Source organism: Capricornis sumatraensis, chromosome 3 (genome assembly GCF_032405125.1).
Source record: "Capricornis sumatraensis isolate serow.1 chromosome 3, serow.2, whole genome shotgun sequence".
Lineage (NCBI taxonomy): Eukaryota > Metazoa > Chordata > Mammalia > Artiodactyla > Bovidae > Capricornis > Capricornis sumatraensis.
The window spans coordinates 21,050,315-21,070,424 of record NC_091071.1 but is presented as its reverse complement, the minus strand read 5'-3'; the positions used below and the strand labels follow the sequence as shown (position 1 = coordinate 21,070,424).

The 20,110-nt window shown below is 49.5% G+C and overlaps 1 protein-coding gene across 1 annotated transcript in view; it reads left to right on the top strand.

The window, feature by feature from the left end:
* SCNN1B (sodium channel epithelial 1 subunit beta) overlaps positions 1–20,110 on the top strand; it is a 73,130-nt gene that overhangs the window by 39,928 nt on the left and 13,092 nt on the right. The window contains exons 2-4 of the mRNA XM_068967921.1: positions 8,092–8,410; positions 11,368–11,644; positions 12,725–12,915. Of these exons, the coding sequence (XP_068824022.1) occupies positions 8,100–8,410; positions 11,368–11,644; positions 12,725–12,915 (779 nt within the window). The 5' untranslated portion in view covers positions 8,092–8,099. The remainder of the gene's footprint in view (positions 1–8,091; positions 8,411–11,367; positions 11,645–12,724; positions 12,916–20,110) is intronic.

Genomic DNA, 20,110 nt, shown 5'->3' with positions numbered 1-20,110 from the left:
ATAATATTAGTGTTCTATCTAAAAGGTCTTTTGCCTACTGCAGGATTGCCCCGGTTTTTCTCTTATACTTTCTTCTGGATGTTTTACAGTTTTAGCACATGTATTTAGGTCTCAGATCCATTTCCAGTCAATCTTAAGTGTGAAGGAGGAGTTGAGATTCCTTTTTCTTATAAAGATATCCATTATTGCAGCATATTTTGTTGAAAAGATTATCCATTCTGCATGAATTACCTTGGCACCTTTCTAGGTCTATTTCTACAGTTTATTCCATCCCATTGACTAATATCTCTATTAGTATGCCTATCATCACACCAATATTGCACTGTTTTGATGACTGTACTTTATAGTAAGTTAAGTCCTTCAACTTTGTTCTTTTTCAAAAGTTTTTTTTTTTTTCTATTTTAGTGTTTTTACTTTTGCATGTAATGTTTGGAATCACTTGTTAATTTCTATATCATGTCTGCTGGGATTTTGATTTAAATTGAATTAATTCTAGAGATTGATTTGAGGTTAATTGACATCTTATCAACATTGTGACTTCTGATCCATGAATATCTCCACTTATTGAGATTTTCTTTATTTTTCATTTATTTATTTCTGAAAATTTATTTTTAATTGGAAGATAATTGCTTTACAATATTGTGTTGGTTTCTGCCATACATCAACATGAATCAGCTATAAGTATACATGTGTCCCCTCCCACTTTAAGCCTCCCTCCCACCTCCCAATAAGTTTTCTTTAAATTAAATAATTTAAAAAAAAAACACTAAGGGCACTGAGACAGTTAAATAGGGGAAAGAATAGTCTTGGTGTTGGCGTAAGTGGTTATCCTCATGTGAAAGAATGAAACTGAACCCCTACCTCACACCATATACAAAAATTAATTCAAACTGGGTCAAAGACCTCAAAGTAAGATCTAAAACTATAAAACTCTTAGAATAAATCATAGGAATGATTCTTTATGACCTTGAGTTAGGCAATGAACTCTTAGATACCATTCCAAAGCATAAACAATAAAGGAAATATGGACAAGTTGGGCATCATGAAAATTAAAACCTTGTGCTAAGTGAAGACTTCCCGGGTGGCTCAGACGGTAAAGCGTCTGTCTACAATGCAGGAGACCTGGGTTCGATCCCTCAGTTGGGAAGATCCCCTGGAGAAGGAAATGGCAATCCACTCCAGGACTATTGCCTGGAAAATCCCATGGACAGAGGTGCCTGGCAGGCTACAGTCCATGGGGTCGCAAAGAGTCGGACACGACTGAGCGACTGTTCTGACTGATGCTAAGTGAAAGACCAGTCACAAAATACCAGATAATATATAGTTCCATTTATATGAAATGTCCAGAATAGGCAATCTATAGAGACAGAACATAGATTAGTGGTTGCCTGGAGGTGGGGTAGGGTAGAGGAAGGAGTGGGGAGTGACTGGTGATGGGTACAGTTTCTTTCAGGGGGAGATGAAAATGTTTTAAAATATATTGTGGTGATGGATGAACAACTCTGTGAATATACGAAAACCTGCTGAATCTACACTTTAAATGGGTGAGTTATATAGTATGTGAATTCTATCTCAACAAAACTGTTATTTACAAAAGGAAATTATATATTTGTTAAAATACTATGCAGCTTCCCTGGTGGCTCTGATGATAAAAAAATCCTCCTGCAATGCAGGAGACCTGGGTTCAATGCCTGGGTAGGAAAGATCCCCTGGAGGAGGGCATGGCAACCCACTCCAGTATGCTTGCCTGCAGAATCCCCATGGAAAGAGCAGCCTGGTGGGCTACAGTCCATGAGGTTGCAGAGATTTGGACACGACTGAGTGACTAAGCATGGACACATATGCTAACAACAACAAAAACTTTTGCAAACACAATACGGCTCATGGGTCATCCATTTGCAACATCGAATAGAGGGTTCAGAAGAACTGACCATATTAAATAGTATCAATATTTATGTGTCTTTTGTCAAAATAATAAGTAGAGACACACACTGGGTTTCTCATTATCCATCCCCTAGGACACTGAGTCAAATCTCAAGTGCAATTTTTGTCTGAAAGTGAGCAGATGTTTTCTCTTAGAAGAAAACAGAAATGGCTGTACACAGCATTTATTGTTTCTTCATTTGCTGCCAGGAATGTTACCACAAGTTCAGGGACAAGGTATAGATAATAATCTGTGACTCTTGAAGTATGACCGACTGCATCCGCTCTTCCCGAGTTCATACCTGGACTTGGTCTCCACTTGGCTTGTTTGGGTTGGTTTAAGCTGTAAGCTAATTCAAACCTTTCTACACAAGGTGTGTATACATTCCAAACACAGGCTACCTATCGCCCGGGAGGTGAAATCTGACAAGAACAACATAAAGTTGTTTATAGCATTTATTGATTTTAACTTGGCTAATGTCCCAGACTAGTTAGGTGATAAGACAGTACTCAACAAACTTCTGTTATTTACCTACCATTCACAGTTCTTGTTGCATGTAATACTATTGTTTAATCAATATTTTTAAATCAATTTCTCTTTTTTTTAACTTACATGTATCTATGAACCTAAAGCAAAAGCCAGTGTCTCTTGTTTATTAACAGAAGATCCCTCTTAAAAGGAAGCCCAGTGGTACACGTGCCTCTTTCAATTCTGGTTTCCTTGGTGTGTATGCCCTGCAGTGGGATTGCTGGGTCATAAGGCAGTTCTATTTCCAGTTTTTTAAGGAATCTCCACACTGTTTCTCCATAGTGGCTGTACTAGTTTGCATTCCCACCAACAGTGTAAGAGGGTTCCCTTTACTCCACACCCTCTCCAGCATTTATTGCTTGTAGACTTCTGGATCACAGCCATTCTGACTGGTGTGAAATAGTACCTCATTGTGGTTTTGATTTGCATTTCTCTGATAATGAGTGATGTTGTACCCCAATGTTCATCGCAGCACTGTTTGTAATAGCCAGGACATGGAAGCAACCTAGATGTCCATCAGCAGATGAATGGATAAGAAAGCTGTGGTATATATACACAATGGAGTATTACTCAGCCATTAAAAGGGAATACATTTGAATCATTTCTAATGGGGTGGATGAAACTGGAGCCTATTATACAGAGTGAAGTAAGCCAGAAAGAAAAACACCAATACAGTATACTAACGCATATATATGGAATTCAGAAAGATGGTAACAATAACCCTGTATGCGAGACAGCAAAAGAGACACAGATGTATAGAACAGTCTTTTGGACCCTGTGGGAGAGGGAGAGGGTGGGATGATTTGGGAGAATGGCATTGAAACATGTATAATATCATATGTGAAACGAATCGCCAGTCCAGGTTCAATGTGGGATACAGGATGCTTGGGGCTGGTGCACTACGATGACCCAGAGGGATGGTACGGGGAGGGATGTGGGAGGGGGGTTCAGGATGGGGAACACCTGTACACCCGTGGTGGATTCATGCTGATGTATGGCAAAACCAATACAATATTGTAAAGTAATTAGCCTCCAATTAAAATAAATTTAAATTAAAAAAAAAAGAAGCCCAGTGAAAACAGAAGGTTGTTGATACCAGATAGATAGTGGAGGACACAGGAGCCAGGCAGCCACAGTCCATAGGGGGTTAAAGAGTAGGACACGACTTAACGACTCAACAACCACCATTGCCTGACAAGGCTCTGAGCTTGACGTCTCATTGTTAAGCTGGGAGATTAGAGGGGCTTAGATGGATGGGCTTCCCTGGTGGCTCAGAGGGTAAAGAATCTGCGTGCAAGGTGGGAGAGCCAGGTTCGATCCCTGGGTCAGGAAGATCCCCTGGAGAAGGGAATGGCAACCCACTCCAGTATTCTTGCCTGAAGAATTCCATGGACAGAAGAGCCTGGTGGGCTTTAGTCCATGGGGACACAGAGTTGGACACTACTGAGCAACTAACACTTTCACTTTCAGACCGATGTTAGTGACCTAAGACTTTCTTCTTGACTGAATCAGAATGGTTAAAGGAGAATGCATGAGAGTATATATCAGAGAGACCCTGGATCAATTTCTTCCACAACTTTTTATTGGAGCCATGAACTTCCTGATGTTCAAGCTGGTTTTTGAAAAGGCAGAGGAACCAGAGATCAAATTGCCAACATCCACTGGATCATTGAAAAAGCAAGAGAGTTCCAGAAAAACATCTATTTCTGCTTTATTGACTATGCCAAGGCCTTTGACTGTGTGGATCACAATAAACTGTGGAAAATTCTGAAAGAGATGGGAATACCAGACCACCTGACCTGCCTCTTGAGAAATCTGTATGCAGGTCAGGAAGCAACACTCAGAACTGGACATGGAACAACAGACTGGTTCCAAATAGGAAAAGGAGTATGTCAAGGCTGTATATTGTCACCCTGCTTATTTAACTTCTATGCAGAGTACATCATGAGAAGTGCTGGGCTGGAAGAAACACAAGCTAGAATCGAGATTGCTGGGAGAAATATTAATAACCTCAGATATGTAGATGACACCACCCTTATGGCAGAAAGTGAAGAGGAACTAAAGAGCCTCTTGAAGAAAGTGAAAGAGGAGAGTGAAAAAGTGGCTTAAAGCTCAGCATTCAGAAAACAAAGATCATGGCATCTGGTCCCATCACTTCATGGGAAATAGATGGGGAAACAGTAGAAACAGTGTCAAACTTTATTTTGGGGGGGGCTCCAAAATCACTGCAGATGGTGACTGCAGTGATGAAATTAAAAGACACTTACTCCTTGGAAGAAAAGTTATGACCAACCTAGATAGCATATTCAAAAGCAGAGACATTACTTTGCCGACTAAGGTCCGTCTAGTCAAGGCTACGGTTTTTCCAGTAGTCATGTATGGATGTGAGAGTTGGACTGTGAAGAAGGCTGAGTGCTGAAGAATTGATGCTTTTGAAGTGTGGTGTTGGAGAAGACTCTTGAGAGTCCCTTGGACTGCAAGGAGATCCAAACAGTCCATTCTGAAGGAGATCAACCCTGGGATTTCTTTGGAAGGAATGATGCTAAAGCTGAAACTCCAGTACTTTGGCCACCTCATGCGAAGAGTTGACTCATTGGAAAAGACTCTGATCCTGGGAGGGATTGGGGGCAGGAGGAGAAGGGCACGACAGAGGATGAGATGGCTGGATGGCATCACCGACTGGATGGACGTGAGTCTGAGTTAACTCCGGGAGTTGGTGATGGACAGGGAGGCCTGGCGTGCTGCGATTCATGGGGTCGCAAAGTGTTGGACACGACTGAGTGACTGAACTGAACTGAATGTATTCTTCACCTCTTGGGCCTTGGGGTGCTGGACCATACAAGACAGATGAAGCCCCAGTTCTTTCCAGGTTTAGGGTTGTGGATTGAAGTAACATAAGGAATGAAGTAACATGAGAAGCACATCACAGTGCCTGGATCATGGTAAATACTCAGTACTTTGATGTTATTCTCGTAGTTGTTATTATAATTATTATTACTTTATTATGCCAGAGCAGGGAATGGGCTCTCTGGGAAAAAGAGGGCTTGGGTTAGTCTGTGAACATCTGTCCACCGGCCATGATAGGCTGGAGAGGCACATGGGGCTTGCCTCCCATCAGAGAGCAGAGACAGTGGAGTTAGCGAGTACAGCCCTTAGTGCTTTGACCAGGAAGGTGAGAAGTGTTACTGTGTCAGAAAATTAGGTCAGCAGTGAGCATGCTTGGGTAAGTTTAAGATCTCTGTTTAGATATCAAGGTCTGGCGTCATTCATTTCATTATTCAGTGGTGTCCCAGGCATTGTGCTGGGCTTGTCAGGAACACCGTATTGCTACCCTTGGGGGGCTTATGACGTCAGGAGAGTGACAAAGCACAGGACAAGTAAATATGACACAGAGTAGAACGGGGAGAATTTCCTTCTCATTGGTTGCAAATGACAGACATCCAGTTTGTATCAGCGTGAGTAAGAAAGAAAATTTACTGGTTCCCATATCTGCTGAGTAAATAAATGGAATAAATGGCTTCCGCAATGGCTGGATCCAGGTGTTCACGTGATGTTGTCAGAAACCTCGGTCTCATGGCTCTGCTTTCCTCTGTGTTGGCTTTCCTTTCAGGCAGTCTCTCCCCATCTGTGATGCCAGACGCCACCGGCTTAGTAGTCTTAGCTGAAAGGGAGGTTGGTGCCTCAGTTGGATGCATGTGGCTCAGTCGCTTCAGTTGTGTCTGACTCTTTGTGACCCCGTGGACTGTAGCCCACCAGGCTCTCCTGTCTGTGGGGAGGATTCTCCAGGCAGGAATACTGGAGTGGGTTGCCATGCCCTCTTCTAGGGGATCTCCCTGACTCAGGGACTGACCCCATGTCTCCTTTATCTCCTGTATTGCAGGCAGATTCTTTACCCACTGAGCCACCTGGCAAGCCCACACTTCCTCAGTTACTCCAGTATAAAGTAACAGAACTGAATTCCAATGGTCCAAACTGGGGTGATGCGAGACCCCTGCCCCAGAGCTAGGCATGGTGGCCTGGCCACCCACACCCACTGAACTTGGGGGAGGGGTTCATGTGGGAACATCAGAGCCGGGGAAGGGGGTTCTGGGAAGCAGGCACCACCCTGCCCACCGCAGAGCCCCCAGAGAGACAGAGGCTCTGAGAGGAAGGCAGGGGTCATTCCAGCCAGGGAGTCAGGACAACTTCGCAAAGGAAGTTTGGCCTTTTGGGGCTCCAGGGATGGGGCTGGGGTACTCCTGCAGCAGGTTCCAGCTCTGTATCTGGGGAGAAGGAAGGAGGGAGCAGGTATTTCCTGAGACACCATCATCTGCCAGGCTCTTTGACAAGTTTGTTGGTTAACATCCCAAGAGCCCTGTCTGCCCTGTCTGGTGGGAAATAGTCTCGGAAGGTTTCCCATTGCTGGATGAACCTCAGCTAGCTCCCAGGGCTCCTGGACCACCCTCACCAACTCCGGTCCGTCTCCACCAAGCAGCTGGGTGATCTTTTCACACCGCAGAGTTGACAGCGTCTCACCGCCACTGAAACCCCGATCCTAAGCCTGGCCCACAAGGCCTTGCCCGCTGCCCACCACCACTCCTCTCCTGCCCTCCCCTTCAACTCCTCCAAGAGCTCACTCCCAGATTTAGGAGGAGTGATATTTATTTGTAACAATGGTAGCTGACGCTTAGGTGCCAGGCCTTAATCGACACTCTGTATTTTCATTCATTTCAGTCTTCACAGCAACCTTGTGAGGTGGGGACCGTTATTATCTCCATTTTATAAGATGAAGAAACTGAGCCACTGAGAAAGTGATTTGCTCAAAGTCACCCAGCTAGAAAGTAGCAGAGCCAAGATTCAAAGCCAGGCATTTTGCTCCAGAGTCCTCGTTCTTAACCACCACTGTCTCCTGCCTCTGGGCGCTCAGGGTCCTCATCCTTCCTGTCACATTTCCTAACTACTCATTCTGATGGGTTATATGATTGATGTCTGTCTCAGCACTAACAGCTGCTGTAAAGGCAGCCAACACTTAGTCTGTGCTGGGCACTGTGTTTAGCACCTTTTAGGCATCAGTCAATTTCACCCTCTCACAATTGTGTAAAAACTAGGTACAGTTGTCCCTGTTTTGCACACAGAGAACCTAAGAAGTTGAGAGTTTAACCAACTTGTCCACTAAGCTGGAAATTCCCAGAGGGAAGAAACCATGTCCATTTTGCGCATCACTGAGTTCAGAGGGGCTAATTAAGTGCCTGGCATACAGTAGGCCCTTAATAAAGGTTTTGGGGTGGGCACTAGTGGTAAAAAAACTCACCTACCAATGCAGGAGTTGTAAGAGATTGAGGTTGGATCCCTGGGTCGGGGAAATCCCCTAGAGGAGGCCATGGCAACCCACTCCAGTATTCTTGCCTGGAGAATCCCATGGGCAGAAGAGCCTGGTAGGCTACAATCCATAGGGTCACACCGAATCAGACATGACTTTAGTGACTTAGCACCCAGCTGGCTGGATGATAAATGGCAAGATGGAAGGGAGGGAGGTGGGGAGGAATGGAGAGAGGGCCAGCCTGCCTGTCTCCAGTGCCCATGCTCTGGTCACAGCTGGGAGATCCTGGGACGTGAGGCTGGCGTGGTATCTGACGTGGCTCTCGCGGCTGTCTCTGCAGGAGCCACGATGCACTTGAAGAAGTACCTGCTCAAGGGCCTGCATCGGCTGCAGAAGGGCCCCGGCTACACATACAAGGAGCTGCTGGTGTGGTACTGTGACAACACCAACACCCATGGCCCCAAGCGCATCATCTGCGAGGGGCCCAAGAAGAAGGCCATGTGGTTCGTGCTCACCTTGCTCTTCACCTCCCTCGTCTGCTGGCAGTGGGGCCTCTTCATCAAGACCTACCTGAACTGGGAGGTCAGCGTCTCCCTCTCCATCGGCTTCAAGACCATGGACTTCCCCGCCGTCACCATCTGCAACGCCAGCCCCTTCCAGTAGGTGGTCCCTGGAGCACGGCTGGTCTCAGCAGGGCTGCTTCCCTTCATTTTCCATCCTTCTTTCCCATTTCCTCCTTTTTCTTTCTCTCTCTCTGTCTCTTTGCCTCTTTGCAGCAAGTAAGATTCAAAATTCATAAACCTCCTCAGCTTAAACAGAACCTCCAAAAATACCTGGTAGTCCCTTCAGTCACACCTCAGTTCAGTTCAGTCGCTCAGTCGTGTCCAACTCTTTGCGACCCTATGAATTGCAGCACGCCAGGCTCAGTCACACTGAGCCTATTTATTGATTCAATGTGTATTTATTGAGCACCTACTATTGCCACCTACTACTGGGGCTGCCCTTGTGGCCCAGCTGGTAAAGAATCCACCTGCAATGCAGGTTTGATTCCTTGGTCGGGAAGAACTCCTGGAGAAGGGAATGGCTTACCCACTCCAGTATTCTTGCCTGGAGAATTCCATGGACAGAGAAGCCTGGCAGGCTACGGTCCATGGGGTCATAAAGAATAACACAAATGAGCAACTAACACTACTATTGCCAGGCACTGTTACAGGGCACCAGAAATACATCTGTAACTTAAACAAAGTTCCTCCTGTCCTCATCACAGCCTCCCAGAGAAAACAGACATTCATCTTTTCTTCCATAAATATTGAAATCATTCTCATCGTGAGGATTAAACTGGACCTGTATCCAGGGTTTAGTGCCCTCTCCTACAGGAAATCTTCCAGCCATCTATAGCAACCATGCATTGAGTGCATTTCATAATATTGCCTAAATGCCAGGCAATATGTTGAGTGTTCTTTGGATAATTCGTGTCATTCTAATCCACACAACCACTCTGGGGTGGCGGGGGGGGCACTACTCTAGTAGCCCCAGTGCACAGGTCAGGAAATGGAGATTCAGAGTGGCAAGGGAACTTGCCCAGAGACACACAGTGGGCAACTGTGGGATTCGAATCTAGGTCTTATCTGACTCCAGAGCTGCCACTGTTTAACCACTGGATGGCAAGGCCTAGGAAGGAGACACCCAAGGAGACCCAGCCTAGTCGGTTGATGAAAGGCAGGGGGTCACAGAAAAATGCCCCAGGAAATGAGTAGACGTTAGCCAGGTGGAATGAAGAGAGTGCTCCAAGTGGAGGACATAGTACGTGCAAAGGTCCTGGGGTGAGACAGAGCCTGGTGCATTCAAGGGGCTGAAAAATGAGCCAGCCTGTCTGAGTCACAGGAAACGTTCTTGTCCAAAAGGAGGTCCTGGAAGGAAAATCATCCTTCCTGGTTACATTTCCAGTTATCAGAAAGTCACCTCATTCTGGTCATAGGGCTGTTCTTCCTTGCTTGAGTGGGTCTTTGAAGCTACTCAAGAAAACTCTTAATAGTTATAATAACAGACCCTGCTTATAAGCATCACCCTATTGAATCCTCCAAAAATCCTCTAGAGTAAATGTTTTAACCCCCCACTATTTCACAGATGAGAGAAGAGAGCCTCAGAGAGGTTACCCTACCCACGGTCACACAGATATTAAGTGGCATGCTGTGCTGCGTTTAGTCACTCAGTCGTGTCCGACTCTGCAACCCCATGGACTGTAGCCCACCAGGCTCCCCTGTCCACGGGGATTCTCCAGGCAAGAATACTGGAGTGGGTTGGCGGCCCTTCTCCAGGGAATCTTCCTAACCCATGGATCAAACCCAGGTGTCCCGCATTGCAGGCAGATTCTTTAACATCTAAGCCACCAAGGAAGCCTAAGAATACTGGAGTGTGCATAGCCTATGCCTTCTGCAGGGGATCTTGCTGACCCAGGAATCAAACCAGGGTCTCCTGCTTTGCAGGCAGATTCTTTACCAGCTGAGCTACCAGGGAAGCCCATTAAGTGGCATGCTGGAATTCAAACCCAGATCTTACCAAGCTTGACAGCAGCTGTAGACATCCAGGCTATAATAGCAGCCCCCACCCAGCACATTCCCAGTCCTCCCCTCCCTGTGCACACAGAGGTGGCTGGTTTGGTGATCAGGGGACAGGCGGTGTCAGCATCTGTGACTGATGTTAGCTCTGGCCGCTGGCCGCCTGCATACTAGCACTTGGGCCTATATCCAGGGTTTAGTGCCCTCTCCTACAGGAAGTCCTCCAGCCAGAGCTGACACACACCACCCTGCAGACCACACTCTGGGAAGGGTCTTGGATAAATTGGGCTCTGTAGTGACAGGAGTGCAGGGCTTGGAGCCCCCCAACCTAGGGCCTGGTGGAAAGGGGTGGACACATTTCTGCCAGACTGACTGGTCACCATTTCCAGTATGGGAACCTCCAGGACTGAGAAGATCCTGGATCCCAACCCCACAGTCTTCTCCCTGCTGAAACTGGCTCCTATGCCCCAAATTGCTGCTGGAGATTTAGGACTTTAAGGTCACAGACCTGCCCCTCTTCCAATATTATACCCCTCCTAGGAAGAAGTCCAAACCCTGTGCACCCACAGATACCAACTGGGGCCCACCAAACCCAGGTTCTCAGCTCTGCACCTTCTTCAGTGGGGTGAGCTCAGGAAATCACAGCAACTCCCAGAGTTTCTTTATCCACATGTGGGGGGTCATTGTATAATTTTATTTATAAATTAACTCAAAGAAGATGCAGGGAACACCTAGCACCTGACTCATGGTGAGGGATCAATAACCAGAGGATTCTGTCTCAGTAGCATGAGAATTTCATCTTGTCTCGTTTCTGTCTTGTTTGCTATAATAGCCTCTGTGTACTTGGCACATGGTAGATACTCACCAAATACTGGGTGAAGAATGAGTGAGCAGGTGGTGGAAGGAGGCATAGATGCATGGGTGGGTGCTGGGCGTGGGGAGGAGCAGCCTTCCACACGTGGCGGCAGCCACGCTGGAGTAGGAGGGGACTGGACTACGGCCGCTCTGCTCTGCAGCTGCCCTCCTTGCCCCTCTGACTGGCCCTCTCCGCCACCTAGGTACTCCAAAGTCCAGCATTTGCTGAAGGACCTGGACGCACTGATGGAGGCAGTCCTGGGGAGGATCCTGGGTCCTGAGCTCAGCCAGGTCAATGCCACCAAGGCCCTGAACCTGTCTATCTGGCACCACACGCCCCTGGTCTTTATCAACGAGCAGAACCCCCACCACCCAGTGGTTCTGGACCTGTTTGAGGACAACTTCAATGACTCAGCAAGCAGCAGCCCAGCACCAGGAAGGCCCTGCAGTGCCCACAGGTGCAAAGTAGCCATTAGACTAGTAAGTGGGTCCCCTTCCCCAGGCACAGCTCAAACAGTGGGCCCTCTCCAGTGAGTCCGATGGGAGTCTCTTTCCCTAACTAATCTGGGTCTTGGCTAGGGGAGAGCTGAGGGTGAAGTCAGCCTCTATCAGACTACGTGGACTGAGCGAAGGGGAAGGGGTGGGTGGCTTCCTGAAGAAGGAATTAAGTCTTGTTATCAGAAGACAGGGGCATAAATATTGGGCAGGTAGAAAACCACAGCTATGCTGTACAGTCATTGCCAAAGCAAAACTGGACTGTTGGGATGCCTGCAAGCCTGCAGGTGGGAAGAAGGTTCCCTGTCTGTGCCCAGGATCCCTGGGGGATCTACACAGAGCCCTGGGCCCAACTCTTGGAGAATCTGAAAGGGCAGTTCTGGGCCCAGACTCACGAATCTGTCTTGTTAATGGGCTTCCTGGTGATTCTGATGATTCGCCCTGGTTGGGGACCCAGGCTGGGGCTATACACTCCTCACTGTCTCCCATACCCCATAGGTGGTCAATATCTTCCCCCATCAGAGAGAGGGTCAGAACCTGAAGTCTCGAGTCCTTCATGGTCCACCCGGCCTCCAGGGGGCTGCCTCTGGATGTCTGGGAGGGGGCTGGGAGTGGAATTGGGGGAGCGGAGGGTCAAATGTGTCTGCTGCTCACGTGTCCATGTGAGCATGAGTGTGGGGCCACTTGTGTGACTCTAGGCATGTGGACACGTGTGTATGTGGTTGTGACGCCAGGACATCATGTGACTGCAGGTGTTAGAAAGATGTCTGTGTGGACGTGACTGTGTGGATGTGTGTGCAAGTGAGTTGGCTCAGGCCTGAGGCAATGTTATATGGGGGTGGCTGGTGCTTTGTGTGTGTGAGTGGACAACCTAAGCCTTGTGACTGTGAGTGCCAACACACTGCCCACCAGCCCAGCCGCTGGCCACCCCAGCACCAAGGTGTCACCCAAGGAAGGGCAGCTAGCAGCACCCTCGCTGCCCTGACTTTCAGGGTGGGGGGGCCCTCCAGCAGCCCCCACCCACAGGAACTCCTCTCGCTGCACCCCCCCCCCCCCCCACTGCAGTGCAGCCACAATGGAACCACATGCACCTTCCGGAACTTCAGCAGCGCCACCCAGGCCGTGACGGAGTGGTACACCCTGCAGGCCACCAACATCTTCGCACAGGTTCCAAACCAGGAGCTGGTGGCCATGGGCTACCCCGCCGAGCGGCTGATCCTGGCCTGCCTTTTCGGGGCAGAGCCCTGCAACTACAGGTGAGAGCCAGTGGGCCTCCCGAGGCCGGGGTCCCCATCCTGGGTCCACACCCCAGCTCGGCCACTCAGCATGCACCCCAGTTGTCTGTACCCTGCTGCCTCCTTCTTAGAGGGAATCTGAGAAGAGGATGCGTTGACAGCCCCATCACGTCCTGAGGGCATCGCTTTAGGGAAAGTCTGTAGGGAAAGAGGATGGCGCTAAGGGAGGATGTGGCCTCAGGTAGCGTCTAACCCAGGCGTCATCCCTGTAAACTGCACCACAGAGCTGTCCTCCCTTAAGTGGGGGTCTGGCCCCTTGCACATGGCCCCATCAGTCACTCCCTGCATGTGTGCCACCCCCAGGAACATGGGCTGGGGGTCTCCTAACCTCCCAGGCAAGGAGGCGGGAGAAGGGGCAGCCATGAGCTGTTATCCTCCAATGCCCAGCATCTACTGCCCCCAGTTTTCTCATCCCTAAGATGGGACAATAACCATATCTGTGTCTCATGTAGAGTAAATGAATCAGCTCAGGTCAGCACTTAGAACAGAGCCCTAGAAGCCTTTGGCATAAACACCATTTTCCCAAACAACCCCAGGGTTGAGAAGATGGCAGGATGAGGGCAGTGTTAACTCCGAAAGCCTGGGTCCTCTTACACGTGGTCCACAGATCTCCACCTCCTTCCCCGCACCGCCACCTCCAGCTTCTGACCATCCAGACCCTGGGTCTGAGAGCCCAGCTCTGTCCCCAGCTGTCAGACAGACTCGACGGGCGAGTCACTCGGGAAGGGAGGCTGGGCACAGGCAGGCGAGCTGCTGAGGCCCCAGTGGCCCCTCCGGGCCTCGTGGCAGGCCTCCTGGTGTAGCGGCCGCCCCCCCGAGTCCGGCCCCGGGCTTTGGCCGGTCCCATTTCCCCGAGGCACTAGTGTCCTCCTGGCCTGGGGCTTCAGATTTCCTACACTTCAGGTCTCTGGAGAAAGGGACTTTTTGCCAAGTCTTGCCGCTTTGGACGAGTGACAGGATACCAGTTTCAAACTCCCAGGGACTGTGGCCTCAGCCCGCATCAGTCAGCTCATGAATCCTCAGGAACCTCTGTCCAGAATCTGCTGATTCTGTCCCCCGGAAAGCACAGGCTCAGGGCAGGTGTAGGTCGTGTCAAGGAGTCAAGGCCCCCTGAGCGGGCAGAGCTGCCCACCTGGCCCTTTGTGAGAATCTGAGAAGGAGGGAGCTACAGGTGGAAGAGCTGCGTGCCAGCCCCCCACCGATGGCACACGTCCTTGCTGGCTGGTTGCAGGCTGGGTTCCAACCCCTCTCTCGGGGGGGACTTGCTTCAGAGCCTACCTGCCCCACCACTCCTGGCAGCCTGCCTTAAGGTTGTGGGTACCCAGTAAACGAGATCTGTGCCTATAAGTTCATCTTTACCCTCACAGCTAAAAGAGAGAGGTGTAATATGGTAATTTAAAACATATGGCTTGTCTGCTCAGTCAGAATATGCCCTGAAGTGCAAGTGAGTTGAAAAAGTGGGATCTGTTAGGATCCACTGGGACCTCCTGCCCGATTCCTGGCGCTTTGTGTGAGCAACCCTTAGTGGGATCCCAGGGCTCAAAGATGTGTGTTCTGCACACAGCGCGGTCCCTAAACAGAGCCCTGAGCGACTTCCTGGCCTGATCCAGGACCTGAGGCAGCCTGGGGATGGCATGCATGTTGCCAAGATGGCGCCCTCCAAAGCCAGCCCTGTTTGGGTCAGGTGACTAGAAGATGGCTGATGGGCAGGCAGCACCCGGTGTTGGCCGCATAACTTTGTGGTGTGGCTGTGCCTGGGGAATAAATCTAGTGAGGCGGTCAAGGCTGGACTCTGCAGTTAGACCACTGGGTTCAAATCCTTGCTCTGTCTTTCCAACTGTGTGGCTTCAAGCAAGTGTCTTAACCTTGATATGCCTCCATTTTCCTCCCGCATAAAATAGGCAACAACAGTGCCTACTCTGCGTGCATGTGCGTGCCCAGTCATGTCTGACTCTGAGACCCCATGGACTGTAGCCCGCCAGGCTCCTCTGTCCTTGGGATTTCCCAGGCAAGAATACTGGAGTGGGTGCCATTTCCTCCTCCAGGGGATCCTCCCGACCCAGGGATCGAACCCATGTCTCTTGTGTCTCCTACACTGGCAGGCAGGTTCTTTACCACTGACACCCCTGGGAAGCCCGTGCCTACTCTCCTGGGTTCTTTGGAATATTAAATAAGTTAATGTGCGTGACAGGCTGACAGTAGCGATGAACTCAGTATTACTCTCATTAAACCCACATTTCACAAGGAACTCATTCTTCAGTAATGATGCTAACACTTATTGCGCCCTTCTTATGTCCAGGCACTATTCTTAGCACTTTACATGTATAAAATCAGTCAGTCTAACTCTGGCAACAAGCCCTTGTTTTATGTGATACAGCGCTGCTCAGCGAGGTTAAGCAACAGCTCTGAGGTCACACACCTGGTGAGTAGCCGAGGTGGCAGTCTGAGCCACGCCCACCTGGCGTCACTTCATCGCTCATCAGAAATCGAGATCGTTTTCCTTCCCCGCCTACCCTTCCCAAGCCTGTTTCTTCAGCCCTCGGCGGTTCCTTGGCACGGAGACCCTGGTCTACCCACCTCCATGCTGCTTCTCGGTCCCACAGCCTACTGGTTGCCCATCTTCCTGAATTAGCCCCCGACTCAGTGCCAGAGGACACGTGCCTCTCTCTGCCCTCCCAGTGTTGGGCCCCAGACACTTTGGCTCCCTTACTCTGTCCTGGTCTCCATCCTCTCTGCCTCGTATTAGCAAATGCTGAAGGTGCAGCCACTGGAGTTCTAGGAAAGTATGAGCCACGTTTGGACCCTGACACCAAACCACCTGGATTTGAATACCAGCTGGGCTTTCCTGGTGGCTCAGATGGTAAAGAACTCACCTGCAATGCAGGAGACCCGGGTTCGATCCCTGGGTTGGGACAATCCCCTGGAGAATGGAATGGCTACCCACTCCAGTATTTTTGCCTGGAGAATCTCATGGACAGAGGAGCCTGATGGGCTACATACCATCCATGGGGTTGCAGAGTCGGACAGGACTGAGCGACTAATACTTTCACCTTTTCTGTTTGGGGGCATACTGCCTAGCTTCTCTGGGTCTCAGTTTTCTCATCTGGAAAATAGGGATAGTGAAATGACCTCATAAGGCTATCATGGGGATTAAGTGAGTTTACACAGATAAAGTGCTTAGAACAGTGCTAAGCAAGTGCTAAGAATTATAGGAGCAATTTAAAGATTAACTTTTTACTGTGGAGTAGTTTTGGATTTATAGAAGAGTTTCAGGAGTGCAGAGTTCCCTGGTACTCCTCCCCCAGCTTCCCCTATCCATAACATGTTAAGTCACCACGTAATCTATCAAAAGTAAGAAGCCAACATGGCCACATCACTTGTAAACAAACCCAACACTTTATTTGGATTTTTCGGTTTTTCCTGATGATCTTTTCCTGCTCAGGCTTCCATCCAAGAGACCACATTGCTGTCGGTTGTTATTCTCCTTTGTCCCCTCCGACTGTGACACTTTCTCAGACTTCCTTCTTCTGGATGACCGTGACCGTTTCGGGGTGCTGGTCAGGTGTTTTATAGCAAGCCGTTGATCTGGGTTTATACAGATAAGATGGGTTTGGAGGAAGAAGACCACAGAGGTGGAGGGCTTCCTTGTCACATCCTATCAGGGGGGTACGTGTCAGCCACTCAGTACCACCCGTGATGTTGACCCTCCTCCCTCGGTTAAGGTGGGCTGTGTTCAGCTTCTCCGGCCACGCTCTGTATCATGAGCTCTAAGTTCAGCCTGTACTCTGCGGGGTGGGGGCGGGGAAGCAGCACGGGGAGGGAGATTAAACTCCACTTCTCCTGGAGAGGGGGGCAGACACTATTCGGAATTCTTCTCTACAGAATGTCTTCTCCTTTTGTTTATTTATTCAATCATTTATTTATACTAGTATGGACTCTAGTATATTTGGGTTGTAATCCAATACCACACTATTTATTTTATTACTCAAAATGTTCCAGCGTTGGCCACTGAGAACTCCTTCAGTTGGCTCCTGTGTCCCTTCAACGTGTCCTCATCCATTTATTTATTGTTTTAGTATTTCCTTACTTTCTCGCACTAAAAGATGCCCCAGTCCTAGAATCAGCCATTTCTCTGAGAAGCTCCAGTCCTTTTATTGGAGAATGGGATTTAGAAACCAAGCTTTAGGCACATATGGCTTCCCTCATAGCTCAATTGGTAAAGAATCCGCCTGCAGTGCAGGAGACCCTGGTTCGATTCCTGGGTCAGGAAGATCCCCTGGAGAATGGATTGGTTACCCACTCCAGTATTCTTGGGCTACCCTGGTGGCTCAGCTGGTAAAGAATCTGCCCGCAATGAGGGAGACCTCATTTTGATCCCTGGGTCAGGAAGATCCCCTGGAGAAGGGATAAGCTACCCACTTCAGTATTCTGGCCTGGAGAATCCCATGGACTATACAGTCCATGGGGTTGCAAAGAGTTGGACACAACTGAGCGACTTTCACGTTCACTTTTTCAGGCACATGTGTGTCGTTGTTGCTTCAAGGGTTGGTCCTCCAGTTTCTCCCTTCCCCAAACCCTGCTACCCAGTGCCACTGTCGTTGTACGGCCCCCAACTAGGGTGCTCCATCTCCCAGTCTTTGCGGGAAGCTGGCTGGTCTCTGTCTTTATGCCTCGCCTCTGTTCCAGGGAAGGTTTGGGGAGGGAAACGCTTAGCTGGAGCCAGAGTCAGCCAGTGCTGGGAGCAGCCTCTCCAGGTAAAGAACATTTATCAACAAGCAAATAGTTGGCAAGCCTCAGAGTGCAACCTAGGACAGGAGGGGATCTGGCCGCGCCCAGAGCCACCTCCCGCTCCTGGGCGGTAGGTGTCCGAGACAGCTCCTTGGGAACATCGCGTGCCCATGTCCCAGGGCGGGGTCTCTCCTTCCAGAGCCGGCGCCCAGCTGCAACTGGTTTTCCCCACTCATTTCCTCCCTTGTGGCCGCAGCCCTGATCCCCCCTGGGAGAGAGACTCCACGGTGCCCGCCCAGAGCGGTTTCTTCCCTCTGGGCCTTCAGTGTCCTCCCCACCCTCACTCCCACCCCCAGCCTGGGGTGCCCTTCGTCCACCCTGCACCTGCAAAGCTCGGCTACCTCTTACTCATCCTTCAAGTCTCAGCTCAGGCCTCATTTCCTCCAGGAACCCTCCCCCAACCCACTCCCCACCCCCACATCCACTCTTCCAGGCTTATCTCTGCTGCTACTCTTATCATGTATTATAATTTATCCAACAAATATTTACTGAGTGTCTGTCTACCGAGTGCCAGGCTCTGAGGATCGGGGGCGAATTTGTCCAGCAATTCAGTGTGCTCAGCTTCCAGCCCCCACCTTAGTCCTTTTGGGTGGGTGCTGTTGTTGCCCTGGTGTTAGGGCGGGAGAAACAAGGCACAGGGAAGTGAAGTGACTTCCCCCAAGCTCACCAGTGAGTAACTGGCAGAGCCAGAAGTCAGATTCAGGCAGGCTGGTTCCCAAGCCTGAGCTCCTAGCTTTTAGGTTCTTTCTCCCTCCAGACAGACAGCTGTCCTCCCTGGGATTATTTTCTAAAGCAAGAGGCCACTGATAAGCAATTAAGTCAAGAAGATGAGTTCAGCTTCTGATGCATGCCAGCATGGGAATGTTGTTGTTGTTGTTGAGTTGCTAAGTTGTGTCCAACTCTTTGCAACCCCATGGACTGTAGCCTGCCAGGCTCCTCTGTCCATGGGATTTCCCAGGCAAGAATGCTGGAGTGGGTTGCCATTTCCTTCTCCAGGGGATCTTCCCAACCCACATCTCCTGCATTGGCAGGTGGATTCTTTACCACTGAGCCACCAGGGAAATAAGCAGGTGGAAATGGTCAAGTGACTGGGAGGTGACTTTGCATAGGGAGGTCAGGGGACATCTCTGAGCAGATGAAACCTGAAGGAGGAGAAGAAACCAGACACTTGAAGATCTGCTCAGAGAATATTCCAGGCACAAGGAGCAGTGGGCCTTGAATTTGAAGACAACATGGAGTGTCTCTGGAGTATAATGAACAAGGGGGAGGAAGCCAAGTGGGGCATTTGCATTTTATTCTGAGAGCAGCAAGGAGCTTCTGGAAGGTTCTAAGAGGGGCGTGCTACAGGCTGATTCACAATTGTTTTTTTTTTTTTTTTTTTTGGATGTGGACTATTTTTTAAGTTTTTATTGAATTTGTTACAGTATTGCTTTTTTTGGCTGCAAGCTATGTGGGATCTTAGCTCTTCAACCAGCGATAGAGCCCACACCCCTTCCATCGGAAGGCAGAGTCCTGGCCACTGAACCAAAGGGAAGCCTGTGATTCACAGTTTAAGCAGTTGCCCTGACCGCTGTGCAGGAGGAAGATTGTAAGACAGCAAGAGTGGAGGCAGAGGCTCCTGCAGGAATCGGGATGGGGGGAGCTGGCGGCCCTGGACCAGGGTGGGCGCCTTAGAGGTGGAGGAGACGGGCAGGAAAGAGAATTGCCACGACCCCAGTCTGTGGTCTCTCCCACGCCATGAGCTTCAAGTGCAGGACTGTCTTGCTGGCCTCCGTGTCCCGAGCCCAGTGCATGACTCAATAAGTGTTGGATGAGAAATGCAGATTGTCTTTCACGGTGGAGGACACCTCAGCTCAGAGGCTGAGGAAGCCTCTCACGTGCATGTCAGGCACAGTCAGCTCCTGGATCGGGTTTCACCACCTGCCCTGGACCCACCTGATTTGGCTGGCACAGAGGGTGAGACCAAAGAGACAGGAAATGGCTTCCTAATCCGAACATGGGGACAAATACCTGCTGACCTCATGGAGTTATTGCAAGAACTAAACGAAAGAACATACACAGAAATCTTCAGCATGGTCTGGGGAAATTTGCTCAGTAAATGCTGTGGAACAGAAAGCTTAGAAAGTGTAGCATTTCAGGTATGTTTCTGCAGTATCTGATGTACCAAGCCCCATTCCCTCCTGTTTTTAATAAAACAACAGAAAACCATGTAAAAACATCCGAAGACATTTTAAATGCTAGTTCCATTTAAAATGTATATATATATATTTAGCTCCATGGGTCTTAGTTTGTGGCACTCAGGATCTTAGATCTTTGGTGCTGCATGTGGGATCCTTAGTCTCGGCATGCCGGGTCTCTTCATTGTGGC